General features: G+C 36.8%; 1 protein-coding gene across 4 annotated transcripts in view; it reads right to left on the bottom strand.

Moving 5' to 3' along the window:
• Positions 1–22,521, bottom strand: part of LOC109037930 (histone acetyltransferase enoki mushroom) — a 29,809-nt gene extending 7,288 nt beyond the window's left edge. Inside the window, exons 1-14 of one of the 4 annotated variants that reach the window (XM_019052796.2) lie at positions 22,364–22,521; positions 19,588–20,420; positions 18,746–18,970; positions 17,822–18,042; positions 17,140–17,219; positions 9,613–9,713; positions 8,466–8,614; positions 7,424–7,565; positions 6,757–6,888; positions 6,002–6,125; positions 4,591–4,755; positions 3,793–4,028; positions 2,891–3,243; positions 1,031–1,595 (exon numbers count right to left, since the gene is read on the bottom strand). In XM_019052796.2, the coding sequence (XP_018908341.2) occupies positions 1,031–1,595; positions 2,891–3,243; positions 3,793–4,028; positions 4,591–4,755; positions 6,002–6,125; positions 6,757–6,888; positions 7,424–7,565; positions 8,466–8,614; positions 9,613–9,713; positions 17,140–17,219; positions 17,822–18,042; positions 18,746–18,970; positions 19,588–20,244 (3,150 nt within the window). In that variant the 5' untranslated portion in view covers positions 20,245–20,420; positions 22,364–22,521. Of the gene's footprint in view, positions 1–1,030; positions 1,596–2,890; positions 3,244–3,792; positions 4,029–4,590; positions 4,756–6,001; positions 6,126–6,756; positions 6,889–7,423; positions 7,566–8,465; positions 8,615–9,612; positions 9,714–15,516; positions 16,891–17,139; positions 17,220–17,821; positions 18,043–18,745; positions 18,971–19,587; positions 20,421–21,525; positions 21,550–21,603; positions 22,129–22,363 lie in introns of those variants that run through there. The other 3 variants (XM_072299914.1, XM_072299915.1, XM_019052794.2) reach the window with 3 other exon arrangements.
• Positions 22,522–23,776: the final 1,255 nt, after the last annotated feature.

Raw genomic sequence — 23,776 nt, 5'->3', positions numbered from 1 at the left:
ACAAATAGTGAGTGTATATGTTCTAAGAACGACCATTCTTTTCTTTTTGATTGAAAAACTCTTTCACTTTTTTCCTGATCCGTTATTTAATTTGATTGCCTATCGAGAATAATTTCAGTATCATGTAATGCAGTAAATTACGTATAGGATAATTATCAACCCATGAGTCAAGATAATGCTGTATCTTTCTTCCGATGATGGGTTCTGCAAACTCAGAAAGCTTCAGCATAGGCATTCAGAGTGCATTACAGAGAATAAGTTAATGGCACATCAACTTAGTGACACAATTTAATTTATGTGAGAGACAAAGGAGTACACAGAATTCTTCCACAGCTTACCAACTGCATATTGTAGCAGCTTTCACTGTTTCAATCTTACCTACGAGCTATGTAGAGTTAGAGAACCCTGGAAACTGAGTTCAAGCACTTTTGATACAGGCATGTTTTGGAGATGTTCAGTGGATTCCAGGCTTTCTTTATTTTTCTTTTGAAGAGCACTTTATCTGAACAATGTGTGGTCTACCTCCTCATATTCCACACCCTAAATGATATTATAAATCCTCAAAAATACGAATAGGGTTTCCCAGTATTTGTGATGTCACCTAAATGGCTATCAGATTCATCGATGGGCCAGGAGGGAAAAAGGGGAAGGGTGAAATGAGTCCTAACTCTGAGATCTGACACATCTATTAGATCGATGATACCCTCTCATTCCTGATGTTTTCAGCCTTGGAAATTTTGTAGGGACATCAAGCAGGGAAGTGAAAAAAATTTAGCACAATAATTTTCAGAGCCAAGAACCGTAGCGCTGAAAGTAGATGCACTTTGAAAGCTTCTGATAGAGGTATCATCGAAGAGGACTCTATCCAAAATAAATTTAAGTTACACTGTCAGAAATACCCCTTTGGATATAATATTCGTTTATTTCTAAAGCAGCGATTTTTCAATTTTAATGATAAATTCAAAGTTGCTCAAGACAGCCATGGACTGCAAACTAAGAAATGAAAAAGGAAAAAAAAATAGAGACTCACCCGCACTTGATCTTCTTCAGGCTCAGTTTCAGCATTGGTTTCAGAGTCTGTTTTGATTTTGGTATCATCTTCGGTGGTGGGTTCAGTGTCGGATTTTGCTTCTGCCAGTGCTTTCGCCTTGGCTTCTGCTTTGGCCTTGGCTTCAGCTCGCAGCCTTTCTCGCTTCTTCTCCACTTTCCAGTGCCTCTTCTTCTTCGTTGGCTTCTTCTTCCCTAGCTTTTTGATAATTATTTTTTTAGGTGGTTTCACTTTCATGGGCTTAGCAACTTTGACAGGTTTCACTGCTTTGGTGTACTTTCGGGGAGAGGTTGCCTGTTGAACTGGTGCTTCTTCCACTTTGCTTGCTTTCACTGCCTTTTCAGTTTCCTCAGGTCTATCTTTTATTTTGGTTGGAGTTCTTACACCTTTTACACCTTTCATTTTTGGTGGTAATGGTGGTGAGAGAGGAGGCGGTGAGGTTTCTCGCCTGGGCCTTGATAGATTTTCAACCGGTTTAAGAGTTGGCATACTAGTTTCTTTATCACCTTTCCGAGGTGATTTTGGTTTGAACATACTAATTAAGGACCTAAAAAAAAACAACAAAAAAATGACAGTTAAAAGAGGAAAAACCGCAATTCTACACTATTTCCAGCTTCCAGAGAAAAAGGTAGCAGAACTTGATGCCTCATCTTACAGAGAATCTAAAATGGACGTATTTCTGTCAAACGGAACTAAGCGCCAATATGAGTTCCTTTTGAGGAATTTAGAATCCTGGATAGCGCGTTCTGTCAAACGGAACTTAGCGCCATGAAAAAGCATTGCGAGTGTAGGACGGAACCGTTTCCGCCACCAATCCAAGCCCCCCTCTACCTTCCTCCCCCTATGGCGCTTAGTTCCGTTTGATAGAAATACGTCCAAATAAGAGTAAGTACAGACAGAGGACATAATGGAAGATCAAATAGCTTCATAGATCATTGACAGAAGATGATATGAAACAATTTAGAGGCCGCTATCATGGGGACAGCTTATCAAATGCGTCAACTGAAATTTGAAATTTAACATCCCTCATGACACACCTATCTTGAGGGTGAAAATTGTATTACGTCTGCGTGACTCCAACTGTACATCCAATAAAATGGCATTTTTAATAAATATATTCATTTCAAAATCATCAAAAATGTTTGTAAATATCACAGCTTCAATTTATTTATGCGTGACACCATGCAGGGTCACTTTGAGTCCCACTGCCCTCTCTTTTTACATCATTAACTTCTCCTCCTAATTTTCTGGTCATGCTGGGTTTTTCCACTCAAAGAAGTATGAGTAATTGTTAGAAATGGAAATTTAGCTTGGTGTCCCTTTAGGAGCTAGCATTTCTTTCAATTAATTCAACTTCGAAGTTCAAGTTTCTTTTAAATGGTGAGACTCCAAGGTCTTTCGTTTATTCTCATATTGTTATAATAAATCTTCATTAAAATCAACTTCGTTAGGTTCTTCTTGAATTCTTTCTGTATATATTTAAAGTTTTTAAAAATGACATATCAGACATTCATAAAGTACTTAACATTACACTGTTTTGATTTACGTGTTAAAGGGTAGGGATCTACATCCCAAAAAATTACATAAGGGCAGAAGAGACAGGGGAATTTGAAAGTTGGCTTTAAGAATTTTATGAGTGATCCCTTGTGGGAGTTTTTTCTCAGCTGACGTTAGGCAAAACATCTCAAGAGACACAAACTGGCCTTCATACAGACTTTAAAAGCTTTTAAACTTGTGGACATTTTTCCACATATATGGCACCTGAATATAATTTGCAAGAGTTATCATCAGTGGTTTTTTTTGTTTTTAAACTACTGAAATTGAAAGAGAGTTGCTCATTACCTTTGTTTAAGTGTTTTGGGTCCTGGTTTTTGCTTTGGTGGACTTAGCTTCACAGGTGTCTTTTTCAATGGACTCTTCTTGACTGGTGGCTTGTTGAGCTTTGGTCTGCCGACTGACCGCCTGCCCATTAGTTGTTTCGGAGATCTTTTCTTCGGTGGTGGCTCAATAGGCGTTTCGGGTTCCAATACCGCCTTGGTACCTGGAGATTCTACTACACTCTCTTCTAGTGGCCTCTTCCGTTTGCGACCTCTTCCTTTTTTCACCGGCTCAACTACAGGTTCTGTTTTACATGCATCTGTTTCAGTTTTGACATCATCCGAGACTTCTGTTTCCATTTTGGTGCTATCATCCACCTTCAAAAAGGAGAAATGGATTAGTGATTCAAAATTTCAAGAGATAAGTTAAAATAAAAAATAGTTAAAAATATTGATTAAGCATATTTATTTAGAAAAATAATTATCGTTGAAAAATGTGAAGTGGGTACATTTCCAAGAAACGAAAAGAAATTACCTTATAACTTCGAAAACTTCAGAGGCAGTAAAAATCACAAAATTGACTCCTCAAGTTCAAAACTATATCAACTAAATCATCTAATGACATGCATTCATTAATAAACTAGCATTTTATACCAAGCTTCAGGGATGCATCAGTAATGCAGGCTTTTAAAATGCGGACTGTAAGGCCACAAAAAAGTACGCTTAAGAGACTTCATAGTTGTTGAGATGACTGTGTCTGTTTCCTCTAAATAAAAATAATTGTTCAAAAGCAGTGGCTTTAGTAACACAAATGTTTCCTTACAGAGAGACCTCCGGAAATCTCATGATTCAACAATCATTTATTCACAGATAACTGTAAAAAAATGTAATTAAAGGTATTAAATAAAACATTTTCTGAGAACGTACAGGTTTATCTTCAATGGGAGGCGGTGGTTTGTAGGGGTTGGCGATAACCATGACTAGCGGCGTCCACCGGAGGCATTCTGGCTCAATTGGTATCCTGGTTTTGCTATTTTTTACTCTTTCTGCATGCGTATCAACAAGATCCCAATCTATGGCCAGCACTACATCGTCATTGTCTTCTGGAGCCGCGACAAAGCCCAGAAGAGACAGCGTTAAAGCAATATCACGACTGAAAATGCCTAAAAAAAAAAAAAGGGTTCAAAAACACGTACCTTTCAGTAGCAATTAGACATGTGTAGACTTGAGAAAGTATTCAAGAAGCAGAGATTTGACATAATTGCATTGAGTGGGTCAGTTACGTCATTTTTTCTTATTGTGTGCCACTCGAAAGTAGTAAGTGAACAAAGCTTACACTTCTTTTCCTATTTTTTTTTAAGACGCCAACTGGAAAGAAAAGTTAACTTGGAAATGCCAAAAAATGGGATCTCCTAAAACAGGGTTTGCACCGTGTGCTCATAGCTTTTAACAGTATGCGTCACGATTGTTATGGCGGTGGAATCCGTAGTGGAAGACTACGAAAAGGTCCTTTTATGAGCTCAGTAAACTCAGAAACTTTATTGTTGTTAATGTTTAAAAGTTGTTTTTGTTGTTTAATGTTGTTAAAGCAAAGAACTCAAGAATTGACAGAGGCTTCGGGCTGAACCTATCAGGGCTCAAAAAGACAAAAATGGTACGTCAATGCGATCAGAACTGCAAATTAAAACATGATAAAGTAGGAGAAAATGCAAAATGAAAGCTTACCTGTATCTTTACTTATTCGATCTATTTTTAATTTCTCAGATCTATGTGTATTTAAATACTCTAAAATGACGGATTTCCAATAGGCATGGTAGGAAACTCGACCGAGATCTGAAAGAGGTTTCTCCGGAGTGCCTGGTTGCCCTTCTTCTCTGGATAGCAGGTAACCTGTAATTCACATTGGAGTATGAAGTATGTCACAGTACGAGAAGCAATTCAATGAAGGAATGAAAATTTAGCTGCTAATCAAAAAAATACATTGAGGTTCAAACTGGACACTGGTTCTGGTTCAGACTTATTTTAAAATTTTGGTACAGAGATTTTAAAACTTATGTAGTTTGATTTTCTCCAGTTCTGCAAAAACTTGTAAGCGTTCAAACTTTTGGGTAAAACTTGGCGAATTTGTAAAAGCTGGTATATGATAGTGATAGTAAGTTCAGACAACATGTAAGTTTGATTACGTAGCATAATATCAAAGATAATGGTATCAACGATCATGGTGTCAACAAACAGTTTTTCTAAGTTTTTGTTGACACCATGATCATCCAAAAGTAAAAAAGTTCTGCCTCCTATGAAAGATGATGGCGGTGTCAACGCAACTTAAAACTTCCCGCTATAACATCTTTCAAATTGTAGGTCTTGTTTTCCTTGCGTCATTTACTCCTACCTAACCTAACCCAACTTAACCTAAACTTACCCAACTTTACCTAACCTAACCTGATCCAACTTCACTGAACCAATCCTTCCCCGACCTGTACCCTGCCTATCTTTGACTTCACCTAATTTGAACTTGCCTAGCCTGGCCTCAACCTAACCTAACCTAATCTTATTATTGGTGACCCGAACCTCTCCTGGAAACTTACTTCATTGGTTTTACTTGTGAGGAATATATTTTTCAATTTGTTGACACTGTGATCGTTGACACCATGCTCAGGGCCCATTTTGACTTTTTACTGCCTGTGCACGACGTCAACAACCGTTGACTCCGCGATTAGATTTTGGGTTCCTTGACACCATGCAACATTACTGTAAGTTTAGTGTTTGACTTCATGTCAGAACTTTTAGCTAATTTCAACTACTTCCATGAACCATGCATAAATTCAACATCTAGACCAATGTAATCTTTTTTCACTATTCTGACAGAAACAACTTCAAAACATACATGTGTGACTGATATATGGACTGTATTTTGCAATTTGGAACTATAAATTCTGGCTCTTCTGGGAAAAACCCCATGTGCATAGGGAAACTAATAGCACATACGTTGTTTTTAAACTGGGCTAGAATTTATAGTTCCAAATTGCAAAATGTAGTCCATATGTGCATAGCTAACTGTTTTCACATTGCAAATTGTTTCTTTCTAGTGCTAAGTGATAACCGCTTAAAATAAATGGTCTAAGGGAGAGATACTTACTAAAGTCAATGAGGAATCTGCCATAGCCTTTTCTTTGGTACTGGGGCATTGTCATAATACATGAAACATTGTACTTTTGGTGACAATGTTTTTCTTTAGAAAAATAACCGATTAAATGATAACCCTGCAAAAAAAGAGAAAAATACATCATTGTACAAGCCATTAAAAAATGATAAAATTCAGAGGTGATGACGAGAGGTTTGATAAATATCATTAATTTGACCAGAGAGTCTTGCAATGGAGGCGTGAAGCTTCCGGGGATGATACTAAGACATCTCATACATGTTCCAACTGCAATTCTAAGCAAATTCTACAGAGTATCTCTCAGCTAATGAGATTATTCAGCAATTTTTTACTCGGGCACTTTGAGGGCTGAGGAACAACAATACAGCTAAGCGGACAATATTGACGAAAATGAGTTGACACATTAACGGCATTCTACACTATAAAATAAGTTGACAGGTGCATTTCATTTTTTCCAATTTCTACTGGGCGCACTGTAATGATGCTGTGATGTACAAAAAAAAATTATGCAATTTTAACCAAAAATCCTTGGCTATGCACATAGAAATTGAGACTCAAGGTACCCAACTTTGAACTCATTTATTTGGTGGTTTGTCATCCTTCAAAAAAGTTGGGGAGGATTCATGTTGTGTCACTGGAGTTATATCAGTATTCATTTTGTGCTTGACATTCACAGTTCTATTTCATAAAAAAAAACAATTGTTAGAAAAAAAAATGAAGGAACAACTTACCTTGATGTCGTACATTGTAAGAACATAAAATAAAAAAGGCTCTACATCATAGTACAGTGTTTTATGATCTAGAAAAAGTTTAGCTAGAAGACAGAGGTTTTGACAGTAAATTTTGTTTACATTGCCATCAACCTGGAAAAAGAAAAAAAAATTACAGTTAAAACGAAAAATGCAAAAACCTGGTTGGGTAGAATTTTTTTAACTTTTTCCTTAACAACTAGGGTTCATTTTAATGAAGGAAGATTGAACTTCTTTCCTCATTGTGAATGTTGTTTTGCTAAGCAACAATGGTGATTTCAGCAACTCTGAACCTATGTTTGGGCCACTTGTTTTGGCATAATGCACCAATTTTATTCTACCATCTCAGGGGACTTAAGTTGTTAAAAAGGAATCATTAAAGTTTATGTTTTCTTTTCAACTATCAATAGATGATGATGATGTTAATAAGATTTACGGTAATGAGAAATGCAGGTACTTCGTCCATTTTTTACGAATCGATAATGAGACATATTATTTCCCTCTCCCCTCTGCTTTAATTAGGACTTGTGAATTGATGGAGAGAGTACTCATGACTTCTTTGATCAAAAGTGTCGACTTGTGTTTCAGCGTTAAAGACTTTAAGTTTCAAATTTTGCAATAAATATCAGAAAGACTAGACATCACTTACCTCGAATACTGATAATTCTTTAAATCTATAAATTTCAGTGCCTGGCGGATGCCTCCACAAACATTTTTCTTGGTGCCTTTGAAGTAGTGCCTTGCTTTTGGTGTACTTAAGACAGAACTCACAAAGAAATAATTTAGGTAACCTGGAATGGAGAAAAACATAAGTAATTACTAACTTTAGAATCAGCAGAATTAGCTGGGATTGGAAGAGAAATGCTCATGAAATGCAACATATTTTTAGGTTATTTTTAAGTTTAATGAGCAGTTTGCTGAATTTATCAAAGTTTGATGAGCAGTTTGCTGAATTTTTCAAGATTGAATTTTGATGCTGTTATTTGTGAACTTGATTGTTTTTTTTTTACGTTCACTGCCAGGACAGTCATTGAACACTTTTTTGTTGATCGCACCAAGCCTAAACAATCACAAAGATCAACGTTTTTCTTGGTTCTGCTCTGTGACAGAGTTCCTGTATACTCGTCCTCCACAGAACTGCAGTAGGATAATAGCTTCAAATGTAACCAATAGGCAGTGCAAGCATTTCAGCAATTGACAGTAACTGAAGTTAGAAGCTTTCACATTTTGCCAATTTGTTTTGCCAATTATCTTGGCCCCGGGGGAATAGTTATGCTAAAACACATTAACAGGTAATGTGCTGACTTTGCTAATCGGGTACCTTTTCTCATCTTTCACTTCATCATTGAATCTCATTTTTTTTACTTAATTACATACCTTACAGAGCTCCTGATGAAAACTTTATCAGAAATAGATTTCAGACTTTCCTGATACAATCAGGAAGTTTTGTGACACTCAGGAGAACTGCTTTCTCTTTAATCAAAAGTTAGGAATTTGGAATTAGTGGATTCTCATCTTGATCTCTTACTCTCATTACTCTCTACTCTGAGGGGCGGCTTAAGATTTTGAAATTCAATTTTTGAATCTTAAAGAAGCTTTGAAGTTATTGGAAATTAATGAAATGAATATTTTGGGCTTGGTTTAAAAATTGAAGGCAATTGAGTGATGAGAATAGAACAGAAAAGACTAACCTAGCGTATTCTTGAGGGAATGGTGAAGAATACCACGTCTGAATATCGTACTTCCCAAATTCTATAGCAGCAGGGCATCTAGGAGCCTCATGAATTCCAGCTGTTGATCCTACTGAGAATTCAGTTGCAGGAGGCTCACAGGACATGGTCTGGGAACACACAAGTTGATGCAAAGGTTATTGAAGAAAATTGAACATGTAGCATTAAACACACAGATATTCACAAAAATTTAATATCCTTTAGCCCTAGGACGAAGGGTGCAAAAACTTTTGGACCCTACAACTGACAAGTCAAAAATGGGAGTGTCAGCCTGCGTGAGGGTAAAAATAGAAATTTCTTACTTTCCACGAAGTTAAGGTGATAAAAAGTTTTTTTTTCTTCAAAATCCTGGTAAATATTGCATGTTTCTTGGTGAGATTTCGGCAAGTTTCATGTATGGAGCACAAAAAATTATCACCATGAAATTTTTCATAAAAAAGATGTTTTAAAATGGAAAGGCTAAGAACTTCCCGTATCCGTGCATCAGACATTATGATTATTAGTTTAAACTGACGAAAGAAATTACGAAACTTTGGATTGGTAGATTGAGAAATTTTCTATCAAATATTTCCCTCACTTCAAACAGATCATGTGTTTGCAATCTACAAGGTAAAAAAATTAAGTGATTGGCAATAGATCTTAGGAGCAAATGAGCTATTAAGCAGACAAGCCCTATTAATCTGTGATAGAGTAAATAAATAAATCATAATAAATCTTGGGAATCTCCTCTGCAGGAGGACCACCTTAATTCTAGTTTTTTGGTGCTGTTCTTTCAGTCTTTTAGAATATATTTTCATTGCAAGGAAATGAGATTCCTCTCTCACCAAAATCAACACGTAATATTCATTTACCTTGGTGCTTCTATCTCCGAAAGTTTTAATAGAATTTTATTTTGTATTTACTTTAATTGATTTCATTTTGTTTTTGCTGCTTTAAATATTTTGTAGTAATTTTGGATGAAAATGTACAAAGTTAGCAGTTATTATTCTTCATCTTGCCCTCATAATTTAATAATAATGCTTATGAGAATACTAAATTCAAACACATGATCCATGCAACACATACATTTAAATGAAGGGGGAAAAAGTAAAATGATGTGAAATAGTACCTGTATTGCTCGTTCTCTTGTTTTTTTGAACAGTTCTACATCTCTATGCGTCACACCGGGAGGCAAATCAGAGGCCAAGAGTTTTGCAATGCTTTGCATAACTGAACAAACACAAAAAAACACATTATTACTCATAATAAGACAGTAAAAATTCTAAAATTACCTTCCGCTATTTCCTAACCATGTGTCAAAGTAATTCCAATGCACAAATTGGTTAACTCCAACAATATTCATCACTACATGCAACTCAGACACCAACAGGTACAACACATTATGTGCATTTGCTGATTATATTAGGTTTTTATCATTTACCGATAAATTGTATTTCTCTAGACGTGAAGAGAAAATTTTGCTCCCAACTATTAGGGTTAAAATGTAGTTTGTTACCGATGCCACTGGCCCACTGAAATATAATGCAACACCAAATAAAATGCAAATACTTTCAATCACATCAGTACATAATTCAGACAAAATTATCGATTTTGGTTTCACTGAGCAGGATCAAACAGAACTGACGCTTTAAACATTGACTGGGCAATTTGTGCTCAGGATATTGACAGTGTTTGTAGCTACAATAAGCTAAATATAACTGTATATTCTGTTTGTAGCTAACAAATGTTAATATGTGTACTGTTAATTTGGATGTGGTTTGATTCTCAACCAATTCTTTCCAGATAAATCTCTGTAGAAAGAACTTGTTGACAACTTTGTTCATTTTTTTGAGCTTCGGGTCTGGAAAAATCCTGCTATATTCTTGAAATTCCAGATGCTATGTCCTTTGTGAAAAATTGTTGTGTTTGTTTGGTTACACTTGTCGTCAACTATGAAGTGTCGCCTAAGTCAGCTGTTGCCTGCTCTTCAAAATTTAGTGAAACATACGATAAATAACAGACTGATGCAGAAGTTAAAAATGAATGGATAAAAACATTATTTAAGTACACATAGTATATTCTAAAGGCATGGTTGTAATCAAAATTAACATCCACCTTCCAAAGATTATTTTCATAGTGATGTTCAGTTATTAACAGTGTCGGAACAAACACAAACATGTTCTCAACATAAATGTGATTCGTCACAAGGTTCCAACTGAGTCAAACTAGCATTCAATATATTTCATGTTTTTAAATACAAAAATTTTGAGTTTTGCGACAAATAAAAAGGAATAACCCTTACACATAAATCTGAGGATTCATACGGACTTAGACTAAAAAAGTTTCAAAATTTGAAGGAACAAAGAAGAGATTTGCCGATGAAGACTAGACACGGAGATCAATTACCAAATTAGATACGATAGTGTTTTGCAGGCTGAAGCATGAAAAATTGTTTTTTTTTAAAAAAAAAAAAAAATTAAAAATTTCCTACATTTTTACTTTTTCACCTGAGTGACATAATAAATTGAATGCCAGTTTTACTGAAGTAAGACCCCTAACATATCAAATCAATCATCATTTAAAAAAAGAGAGAGGAAGACATTTACAGATATAAAAGAAATGAAAGGGACTTAGGATGTAGCATACAGGAGAAAAGAAGAGAAACCTGAAATGAGCTGGGAAAAAATGATTGTTAAGAATAGGAGAGGGGATTTTTATGAGCAAGCAGGAAAATATTAGTCGGGATACGTTGATGAGAAAATTTTATGAGAAAGTATGGAAAAACTACACAAAAAGGAACCAATCCATATTTCTTGAACAATTAAATTAAAAGTATATTGAGCTCAGCTAATTGTGTATTTTCCTTTTTTGAAACTTTTGACTCCGTAACAAATGACTAGTTCATTTAAAAAAAGGAGGTAGGAGGGTTCAAATTTATTTTTTGCTCCGAGTCTTGATCAGTAATATAATTTAAAAATCTCTTCCTCTCAGCTTCAATTTGCATTGGCTTGGCTCTTTTTTGCTCAACTCGGTGTGCGTTGTAAGATTTAATGATTGTACATGACAGTCATATGAGGGTGAAGAAACATTCTCAAGGGGTGAAGTTTGTCATTTTCTAAGCGTGATTTTATCAAATTTAAGAGACCATTACTTGCACTAAACATTTTGTCCAAATACAAAACCCATTGAGGAATTAGTCAAGAAATTTTTGAGGGAATGAATTTTGGCTTAGTTAACTTGAATAATTCAGTAAACTTGGAAGTAAATATGTGTTGCCCTAAAATTTGCTCAAGTATGATGTCTACTCCTTGGATTAAAGAAGCTATTCACTCTCCACACTGAAGTAAGAGCTTGATTTTGCTAAAGAACTAGGTGAGTTGAACCAAGAGTTTCTTTTACATCGCAAGCTCATCCTGTTGATATTTTCAGGAGTGATTCCGATAAGATTACTATGTAACTCATTAGAGAGTTTAAAGACTTAGAGAAGTATTATAATGAGCACAAAAATTTGTACTGCCCCCTGAGGGCAAATGAGTTTGGGTTATATGTGATTACAATGCTCGCTTTGGTGGAAATAATCCATTCATATTTAAGTGCATAATGCAACTAAGTGAACAATCTAAAGTGCAAAAAATAAACAAAATAGGTGAAGCATTGATTTCGAAAATGAAATTCATTGATTTCATACATCAATTATTTTCTCACATGACATCAAAAGAAGTTCGAAAAAATTTTCAATCCTAAAACTATTGGTTACAGACTTAGTGGACGAAAACTCGCTGTCTCAATAATCCATTGACTGTGGATGAATGAGAGATGCTACTTTTTGGAATAAAATTGCAGCAAGCAGTTCAAAATTTTTTGAGTAATTTCAAAGGTGCAAAACTAGAAAACCAGTGAAAACTCTTGTTTGTGAACCCTAAATCCTTTAGTCACTTCCTCGTTATGGCCTTAATTTCAAAAATTCTTCATCTCATCAAAATGTTGACATCAGTATCCAGAGAACACACCATGATGAAATTACAAAACCACAAATCTCATCTCAATTTGGGGTGCTGCAGATTTCTTGTCACATTTTACTTTTTCAAAGAATGACCTACCCTCATGCTTGCAAACACTTTTGTGTTACTTGTCTTTGTTGTTTTAAACATATTCTCTGGAACGTTCACCAGAATGTCTAGATGAGTTACTTAAGAGACAAAAATAAGGGTCGAATTTTTTAAACACCACACATGAGCTACATGGTTTCATAATTTCAATGGCACATATCTCATGATACCCAGCAGTAAAAAATGATACAATAATTATACTAATATTGATCCAAAATCATCATTAGTACAACAAAATTCAGTTGAAAGTGTCACAGCTATACAATGTCTAAGTCTCGAGTCATTTTTCACAAATAATTCTTGCAAAATCATTGTGAAAAAAATAATAGAGAAAAAATTAACAACGGAATATAACGCGCTTGAGATAGCAGTCAGAAGAGAATTTAGTGAAAGTAGAGTTGGTGAGTTAAGCATGATTTATTAGATCATTTACTGATAAATGATCTAATTGACGGTATGGAAAATACTCTACTTGAATTATGATTAGCAGCCCCTTTTTACATTGTGATATGAATCACAACATGACAGAGAATGTTTAAATGATAGTGGGTGTTGAATAAGCTGGAATGGTTCGACTTCGAGCAGTTTGACTTTGCTTCAACTGTCCTCAATCATTCAATTGATAGATGAAAATTTGGCGAAATTTTCCATAAGTCTTGTTTTTAGCCTTGTTACATGCATATATCTAAAATTCTTTTCCGGTGCAATGATGACACTGGGCTAGGGGAGACTCGCCACCCTAACTAATTGTAACATATTTAGTGGATGTGAGCTTACATTCCCATCAGTTTTTCCTGAGATTCCCTCTTCAGTACGCAATTCATTCAATTTCAAGATAATGCATACATACACTACAGAAATTTAGATAGGCCTAAATGAAGATAGTAACTTTAAATGATTTTTTACAGCTGGACTTCTAGAATTGCTTTGCTTGCCAGACACCCTCAAGGTGCTGATGTAAAAAAACTGTTGGCTGAAATACACATCAACCCAAATACTACAAGAAAAGTGCAAGAGGAGCGATTTGGAAGGTCATTTTACAACTACCGAGGGTTAACAGGATTTTCTGGCTGAAAGAATTTGTTCAGTATTCCCTTCAGAGTGGGGTAATTTTGCATGCATTGATGCAAGTTTATGTCAATGACATTACCATTTGCGTGGAAATCATCCAATTTTTCCTCTGAACCATGGGAAAAATGGTTTCTTACCAGTCAATATGGTTACGCTAGATGTCTTTTATTGGTTGAAAGTATGTACAGCCTAGCAAGAGACCTATCACCAAAACTAATTAGATCAGAAACAGGAAGAAGGACTGAGAAATGAAAATAATTACAGTCGAGATGAATCGAAGCAAAACAGGAGAGGAAAAGATGTCATGAATAAATAAAGGCCCACATTGAGTTCTGGACTTAGCCTGGATTTTGACAGCAGAATGCCTATTCTTTAATCATATTTAAAAACGTTTGAGCGTATGATTACATTTTGCAGAATAGTTGACCTTAAATGGCAAAGTTTCACCTTCAATTGATTCAATTTTCATTTAAGTCTCACTTTTGGACATAAATCATGATGAAAAAATCATGCAAATGATAGTGTGTGTAAAGACTTTTCATACAGATTTTGCCATGATCAGACTAACACCATGACAGCTTAAAATCTAGTAAGAGAAATCCTATCATCTGATGATAAAACCAAATGAATACAATAAATATTTGACAATAACAAGGTACCCTCTCTTTATATGTGTGGTAGCAACTTAAGTCAGTTGCACTAGTCAAAAATTGTGGTTCGACAGTTAAGGCTTCTAGATCGTTAAAAAGTAATAAGAGCTGTTCAGACGCCAAATTTTTGCGTCCATTGTCAACGGAAATATGTCCTTTTAAAAAACATTGTGTATGACATCATCTACTGCCTTAGGACATGCCATGGTTTCTTCCACCTTGGATTAATTAATTCAAAATACACACATATACAGTGGTTGCTCGACTTTAAAGACAGGTGAAACCGAGGCCTATTTCGAGCATGAACTTAAAATTGAAAACAAGAGAGGTTTCAATAAGATAAACTGAAACATTGATAACTACGAACACACTTTTTTCCTCATAAAAAGTGGGAGAGCACGTTTTTGCAATTCCTATGTTAAAAATTTAGAACCTGTTATTTCTCCGCTCTTATAAGCATCCTACTATTTTAAGATTTAGATCAACCATTTCATTCCTAGAATGCAGTTCATCTAAAATATTTGGATTCGTTAACATAGTGTAAAAAGAGTGTTTGTATAATTCTATAAAATATTAAAAACATGACACACAGCTCTTGGATACCAACGAATAAAATCTATCATGCAGAATGATTTCTTGTACCAAGTAAAGTTTTATATCTTAATGTTTTTAAAGGTACTGATCTTTCCAGCGGTGTAGTGAGTGCAAAAATCTATTTACTTCACGAGGCCGATCCATATCTGATGGATTGATGTTTAAAGTAATATACAAAGCAGGAAGTAAGAGATAAAAAATCTGCTTGAAGAAAACTTTCCATTTTGCGAACTAAAGCTCTGCTATAAGAAATTTTGGGGGTGATAAGTTTGACAGAATGTAGTTCTCTTGCCACATTTAATGTCAGTAGAGACTTAATTCTCTTAAAAGGCAAAACATACCATAAAAGGTCAACAATGAATAAAAATGATTGTTAAGATAAGAATGCATACTCAAGACCAGAACTTCAATGGATTGCCAATTTCAATTTTTCAGAAAAAAGAGGGGAGGGAGCTAAGTAAAATAAAAATCCTGACTCAAAGAGGGTTCTTAGTGTGAGTGCAGTGGCTAATATGAAGACAACAAGCAAGGCAGCAGCGATTAAAGGCAAAGGAGTCGAGGGAAGGGAAACTGGAAAAGAAGGAGAGGGGAAAGGGCCAGAAATCTTACCCGTTTGGTCAGATGATTGCACGATGCGAGGTGGTACATTCTGGAGGAATGATAAAGAACTGGAGGAAGGAGAGGTAGGGAGGTACGGGTAGGCTGCGTGTCCTTTCAACCCATGGGACAAATATTCACCAGAGAAGAGAGCTTCTCTAGTTATATGTTCATGTGCTTTCAATAGAACAGCTGATTTCACGAGGCTCGAAGGGCTGATTTTTTTGAGGTTCCCATTCGAAATAGCGACAGGTTTCTCGATGCTGTTTTCAGGGATTGCTATATCAGGAGAGGCAAGAGACCGATATGAAAATTGGGGGGAAAGGGGAGACGAGAGTCCGGGAGAGTGGGGAGACGAGAGTCCGGGGGAGTGGGGAGACGAGCGTCGGGCAGATGGAGAGGTGGAGGTCTTTTTTTCACGAGAGGTTCTCCGCCTACTAAGGCTGTAGTTTGTGACTGTTCGAGACCGACTGACGTCTGGAGTTGTGAATAAATGACTAAGGGCATCAAAGAGGCCTTTAATTTGACCAAAACCTGGAAAATTATCACTGTTTTTCTCAAAATCTTTAGGAAAAGGGGAGGGATGGGATACTTTAAGGGACCTTTCCTCAACACCAAGACGCGAGGCTTTCAGAGGTTTCTCCGTGACAACCTTTTTGTCCTTTTGGACATGACTAGGGGTGCTGGTTTTAGAAGCAGCAGCAGCCGCAAAACCCCAAGGTTTGTCGCTGGATGGGACTGAAGATCTTGAAGTGAAAGGCTTTCGACTTGACAAACCAGAAAAGCCCGAGGATTTTGCCAGATAACTTTTGGAAATGCTCGCTATCAACGAAGACATGCTGCTGCCAGGCTTAGAGAGCGGACGAGGAGTGGGGGCTTTGCTCGGCAAGGACTTGCCGGAGGATGATACAGATTGAGAGGAGGACTTTGGAGTGGGGGTAAGAGTAGGGGCTGGGGCAGGGGCAGGGGTGGAGGCTGAGGCGGAGGCGGAAGTAGGTCGAGAGGAGTGGGCAGGAGAAGAATGGTACAAGTGGGAAAACAAAGGAGGAGAATCACACAGCTCAGAGAACATTCTGTTTTTCGGCAACTCCAGACTATTTGAAGGAGATGAATCACCACTGAACAAGCCTTTCTTTTCGCCAAAACTCATGGACCGATCATGGTTAGTCCTATTCCTTGAAGAAAAGTCTACCTTGCTACCAAATTTCGGAACATTACTGACGCAATCTAGGGAAAACATTGACACGGTGTCAGTGTCTGTCGCATTAAAGAGATTCGGCAAAGGCTGAGAGCTAGGGGTTGACTTAGCGGGTATCTCTACTTTGGAGGATTTTGGCTGAAAAGAGGATTCAGCGGATGGACTAGAGGTAGAGAAAGCCGAGGGCTTAGAAAAGAGAGAACAGGTACTAGAAGAGAATTTGGTTCCGCGCTCACAGCTGCTATCTGAGCTACTACTGCTCGAGCCCCGAGCTCTTTTGCCTGATACTCCGCTACTGCGTCTCCTACTTTTCCCATGTTGGGCATAGAAAGCACTTAATCGAAAGAATTTCTGTTTTTCTTTAGAGATTTTCTCCTCTCGATAGCCATCAGAGGATAGGAGGGGGGGAACAGGAGAAAGAGGGGGGGATTCATTACCATCCTCAGAGCTGCTCTCAGGTACACCAACACTCGCTCTCTTTCCTTTACGCTTAGGCGTTGCACCTTTCGCTGCTAATCTATAACAGAAAAATGAACACAAATTTTAGGGAAACATAATGCAAAAATGCAAGTAGTAATATAGAAGTGTTAAAGTAAATATAGTTGTTTGTCACAAACTTTGCTTCCCGAAAGTACAAATACGACCATTCATGAAAAAGGCAAATAAACTAATTATTAGCCAAAATCTATGAAACGTTTGAGGGGCACTAGGAGTAACTTTAAACAAAGATAAAATCATCAAGAGTCTGTACCACTCGAATTAGCTCATCTCATTTCTTGGCAAAGTTTCACCAGAGAAGAGGCCGCATTCCGTGAATAAAAATGTTATTCACTTCAGTTGGGTGCATATTGTAACAGGGTCAAATTGTGATTTGGAACAAAAGGTCTTACAGGTTGAGAAATAAGTTACTGACACTTTTCCTCATGTATATCTTTTGGTGCCAAGATCTAGCATCCTATATATTCTACCCTAAGACACCCTTAATGACAAAAATTTTGGAGAATAATTAAGGTACCTGTCCCTAGAGGAACTTAAATTTTCAGAGACAAGCTAGGCAACATCTAGATTGACAACAAAGACACGATACACAGATGGAAAAAATTAGATGATTTTAACTACCTTTGAGTGCGTAGTTCTTTATTTTTCTCTCTGAGTTTAACCATCTTTCGGACTGGAGTAGGAGTGGCCATTTTCTTGACAGGAGTAACTGATGAGGCACTGCTGAGTGTTTCATGACAGTGACTGCAGCGCCACGCTGTTTTCGGTCGCCTTTCGGCTGGAGGCTGCAGACAGCTGAGATGGTAACTCCTTTCACAGGTATAACAATTTAACAAACACATCTGCTCACAGACAAAAAGAAAGTAAAAGTCAATTGCGATCAAAAAAATATGACATACAGAAACATAAGCGTTTTCTTGATGAATGAATGGAGTAACCAGGGGTGCTGAAACTTTTTGACCATGCGATTAGTCGTTTGATAAAATGGGGAGGCAAAAAAATTAAGTTTAGGGGCAGTAGAAATCACATGATTGTTTTGCAAAATTTGATGGTCGTCAAAGATCCATTAAAAGGTCAACATTTTGACATTTTTGAGAAAAAAATTAATTAAAATGGGGAGGCCGAGAACTCTCTGCATCTCTGGAATCTATTCGATCTAACGCAGTCCATGCCTAAAGAGGAGCAAAAACTTCTCGACTGCAAGACCAGTGGAATGCCCTTCAATGGGAAGGCCCTAAAATAGCAAATTTGAAAACGAAAAGGCTGCTTTGCATCAATGTAAGATTGCAAGTCTCCTGCAAAATCAAGGATGCATAATTTTAGTTTGGGAAAATGAGGGATCTTTACAGAAAGAAAAACAAGAATTTCCCAAATTGTTGTAACCCTTAAAATATGCACCATGAGAATATGTAAAATATACACATAAAAAAAAAAACTTGAACATCATTTCAATAATTCATTCATTGCAGCACTGAGAAATAAAAATGGATACAGACATTTATGACAGATGAAAAAATTAAACAGTTCTGTTGGATGACTACTCACTTGCTCTTTTGATTGCTTACAGCCTTCACACGTACAACACTCTTCACAAGTCCATTGACTACCCAAATTGATTAAAACTGCTAGTTCAGGTCCTCTGCCAGAGGGAACGCATGATAGATGCACACATGTCCCACAGGCAGAACAAGAGCTAAGTTTTTCTTCAACACCAGTTCGATTTTTAGTCTCAGTTCCAAGGCATTCCAAACAAATCGGCAATGCAGATTTCTGAAACAAATTTGAATAATCCACTTTGACAAAATATAAAATAAAATGGCAAATTTTTAATTCTGGTGGTAAGCGAGAAATGTACTATTTATCTGCGTAAGTCAACAACTTCTCAAGCTGTAAAGCTGATTTCAAAGAAGTCTTTTCCTCTCAGATCTCCTAGTAACATGGAAATGATTGGGTGAGCTTTACATGCTTCGAGATAATTTTTTGTACGTATATGAATATAGATTGAACGATATTTAACTGAAGGCACAATGTACTTTAGTAGATATCTTCCATACCAGAACAGCCATTCTGTAGTAAAAAATCTACACATTTTGTTGATACATGGAGTACCTATTCACAAAAGTGTCAAAAATAGGGGCATATTTACTTCATTTGGTGACTGCTAGTTCAATTAAAACGAACTACACAAAGGCGTATTGTATAAAATTGTGAGATATGAAATAAAAAAATTAAAAATTAGAGATGTGATAAAAAGAAAAAGAATGAAATGACGACAGGAATTTAATAGTGCAGGCAATTAAAGATGATGAGAAAACGTATTTCAATTTTATGATGAGAAAACCTTATTCTGGAGGAAGAGAAATAAAAAAAAACCAAAAGGAGCTTACCTTTGGTGAATCACTTTCTGACAATTTACTCGGAGATCTTTTGCCTCGGGATTTTCGCCTACCATCATCGTGATCTTCACTACTACTGCGATACGATCTCCGGCCTACAGGATCATCCGAGTCACTACTCCTCGAACCTTTTTCAAGAAGCTTCAGCTGATAAAAATTGATTTTAGAGTTGATTTTAAAAACTTTGCCCTCTTGGATAACTATGTTCTTTTCGATGGCACGCTTGAGAGTTGTTTTAATCAGAGAAGTTAAGTCAAGATCCGACTCCAGATCCAGGGCATTAGAATGCTGTACATATTTTTCGATGCTTTTTAATGTTGATCCCTTTGGCTCATTAAGTTCTTTAATTGCTTTATAAACGATCCTTGTTAAATCAGAATCTTTCGAGACATGCACATTCCGCGTTTGATTACAATCTGGGTCTTTGTATGAACAAATACCCTTGTTGAGAACCTTAAGAATAGCTTTCTCGGCAACACTCTTTTCTAGTTGTTCTTTAATGATATCTTCACTGAATTGGTGGTGCTGCCGAATAGCATGGCAAATTCTATCTGCTGACGGTCGCTGCTTCTGCGATCTTATTTTGGATATGGCATCAAGAAACCACTTGTGCCACACCGCTGAACTTGTTGATTCTTGCTCACGCATACTGAGATATCGAAAGGAAATACAAAGGATCGATTAACATACTTCAAAGTTCTTGACTACATAATAATAAACGAATGTAGCTAGATAAGAGCTACCACAACTCGGTAGCTTTCAATGAAAAATGATCAACAAAGATGTCATTTTCCCACAGATGTAGCGCAGGTGCTTTCTACATTCTGAAACAAAAAATAAATCAGGTGCATGAGGACACGACTTGCAAAAAGATATGCATTGAGAGAAATTTCAGTTGGAAGGGTCAATTCCTTATCATTAAGTTGCGGAAAATCCGATCAATTCAATTATTCTGGGGACATGATTCCAACTTGGTCCGTGGATTAAAAAAAATAGCACTATAAAAATCTAAGTCTGCTAATCAGCAGAAAAGATAAAAGCGAAATTTCACTTTTAAATCCACATTCATTCAGCAACTTAAGTTCATATCGAAGATTACTACATCCTCTTAAATAAGATTGCATAGAATTAGACAATATCGTCCAACATGATGAAAGAGCTCTATCCACAAAATCATGAGTTAAAAGGTACCATTGAACGAGTTACCCTTCGTACTGATCTACACATCCTAATACATGAGATCTTTCGGGCACCCAATGGGTAAATTTCTAATTAACAGATATTTCAATGATGAGGGCAGATTTAAGTCATACCGCTGCTTACAGACTCAACCGGCTAAACAGACTTGGTAAAAACAAGGCTTCTTCCGTTGCTATTTTAAATAAACAATATTACAGCCATACGATAAATCATGCACTAAGTATACATCGATAAGTTCAATTCACAAATCTTCCAACCGAACCGAGTAAAAAAATGGTCAATCAATCTTCTTTGATCAGAGACAAGTGACGTAATAAGATAAAGGTAAGCAACAGCAACAAAATGGCTATGTACAGGAAGGAAGTAAACTAGTGCCAGTGTTCCTGATAACACTTTGACATGGCGTGACACAATTTCAGCTATGTACCTAAAGTGCATATAACTATCTGAATTGCATACAACCATGTCAATCTTATTAACTGGTTAAAAGAGAGAGGATTACAAGGGTTATGAGTTAATGTATCAACTATTAATAACTGACGTCAACCAGAGCCCACGCATGAGAGGAGAGACCATCGCTCTAATCACTTACACCATGAACAATGGAGATGGGTAAGAGCGGGAAATCAAAACTGGAGGTAGGTAAAGCTGATAAGACAAGATTCCTTTTGGACTGATTATATACGCAATCCCTGTATGATATGCAAAGAAGAGAGATTTACGACTAACCTTCTATGAGGAAAATGAGTGATAGGGCTGGAAGTGAAATCAATACATCAGTATTTCATTAACAATAATGAAACTCACAGGGTAGTTAAATTGAAGATAATAAAATTCCACTGAGGCAAACACTGTGCCATAAAGAAACCAAAAGGAGTGACGGGCTGAGTAATTGGTCACAGGGAAGTCAAGACATACAGGCGGCAAAGTGGACCGAACACAATAAACACGGCAATCGGACAGTACATAAAGCTGTATGTAACTGCCTGCAGGATTACAGCCCAGCCATCTGCCTAGATTCAGGCTTGGCGCACAATGCTCGGAGGGAAATATGAGAAACCCGACGGAAACTGACGAAAAAATCGCAAATCACATAGTTGGAAAGAAATTTTCACTGCCGTGATAAAAGCTGCGAAAATTCGTGCGCGCCGAATGGATGCGATTAGCGAGTTTTACATAGAGTAGCTTCCGATTGAATCGCCATATTGATAGCCCAAATTTACGATAAACCAGGTGATTCGGTCAATGAGAAGGAAAAGCGACGGAAAGAAAGGTCGGTTCCGAAAAATCTGCAGTCAACAAGAGTGAGAATTCTACTGAGCATTTACAGTGAGCAAGATAAAACCTTCACAAAGAGAAAAATTCACGGGAAAAGCGGTTTGATACGTCGTCATTGACACTACACAGAGCACGAGCAAGGAATACAAACAACTTAATTCCGAGAAAAACTTGAATACAGGGTCGACGGATGGTACCAAACGTTAAAACACACTTCCAACGACCGGACTCGATAAGAGTTGCACTAAAATTCGGACAAAACAATATGATAAACGGGCAAATTAATTACCTTTATTCTTCACTTTTGTAACAAACATTCATTTATTGACAAGATGGCGTCTTCTCACCGTACATCAAAATGATGGACAAGATGGACAGGTGGTGGAGGGCGGGCGGGGGGTAGATCCGTAGACAGAGAAGCCGCCGCCGCCGCGCCTCGCGCGCTGTGACGGAAGTTCATGCGTAATAAAGATTCATATGTACGTACTAATTACATACGACTATACGACTTACGTACATAGTCAAATCTTCCCAGTAATACTACGTAAATTCGCCATTAACTTTCCCGCTAACTGATCCCGTTAACTTTGAATTATCTACTGACCGAAATAGGTTCACTGTACATAAAATATTAATCAGTTCCCCCGCGCCCCCTTATCCATCTGGATGAGACCATTTAAATGCAGAAACTCACCCAAGAAATAACGTTTATTAAAAGAATGAATTTAAAAGGAAAATAATTTCGTCCATTAGTACCTAACAATGGCGCGTCGAGTGTCTAGGAGGGTATAAGTTTTTTTTTCTTTCCTGTGGTCCACTAAATAATATGAGGAGCTTGAAGGACAGGGCGCATACTTAATACTTAAGTGCAGTTTTTGCTATTTTGAGAAATACGTGTTAGTAGTTTCGAAATTACATGGATCCTCACGGCGGAGAGAACGTTCAAACTGACTTTACGATGCTTCAAAATTAGAATTCGGGAGCGAATTTTTCACAAAATAAGCTTTCGGACTAGTTTTACTTAAAATCGTTAATATATCTCAGTTTTTTCGAAAACAGCACTTAAGTGCTTTGTCCTTCAATTGAGCCCTGCATATACCTAGCATGGGTCACAAAGTTTCTCACTTGCTAATCAAGTCAACCCTTAGGTGATGTCTCTTTTTAACATAACATGCATACCTACAATTATGCTGTCTTTCTCCGTTCTTTAAACTTTGCAATTGTTTTGGCATTTCAGGTGGCATTAACTACAGTAAAATTCATGGACTGGTTTTAATTCCCAAATGCCTGGCAGCCTTATGTGGTGTGGCACTTAGGTTCCTCAAGTTCATCCTACATGTGCTAATTGTGGTAACAGATCAATCGATACCAGGTCAAGTATTCTGCTCAACTTTCATGCTGGCAATACAATCTTGTGTAGTCAGCATTTGAAGCTGCCCAATGAGTCAATGACAAGCTCTCACAACTAATCGTTGATTTGTTCTTCCCAATTTCCAGTTTTTACTTTTGAAGTGCATGTCTTTTCTAATATTTATTCTGTTGGGTTTTATTTTCTGTTTTATTCAATCTATGCTGTGTAGAATTTTAATTCTTCTCTAGTTTTGCTGCCAGAGTTTTTACCATTCTTTGATAATTTTTGACAGGCTTTAAAGGCAAGATATAGTCTGTTATGGAATAGGAAATGAGCAAAAGTAAATTATTG

The sequence above is a fragment of the Bemisia tabaci genome, chromosome 4 (genome assembly GCF_918797505.1).
Source record: "Bemisia tabaci chromosome 4, PGI_BMITA_v3".
Lineage (NCBI taxonomy): Eukaryota > Metazoa > Arthropoda > Insecta > Hemiptera > Aleyrodidae > Bemisia > Bemisia tabaci.
Note: the sequence above shows the minus strand (reverse complement) of the source record. Positions and strands in the feature narration are given on the sequence as shown.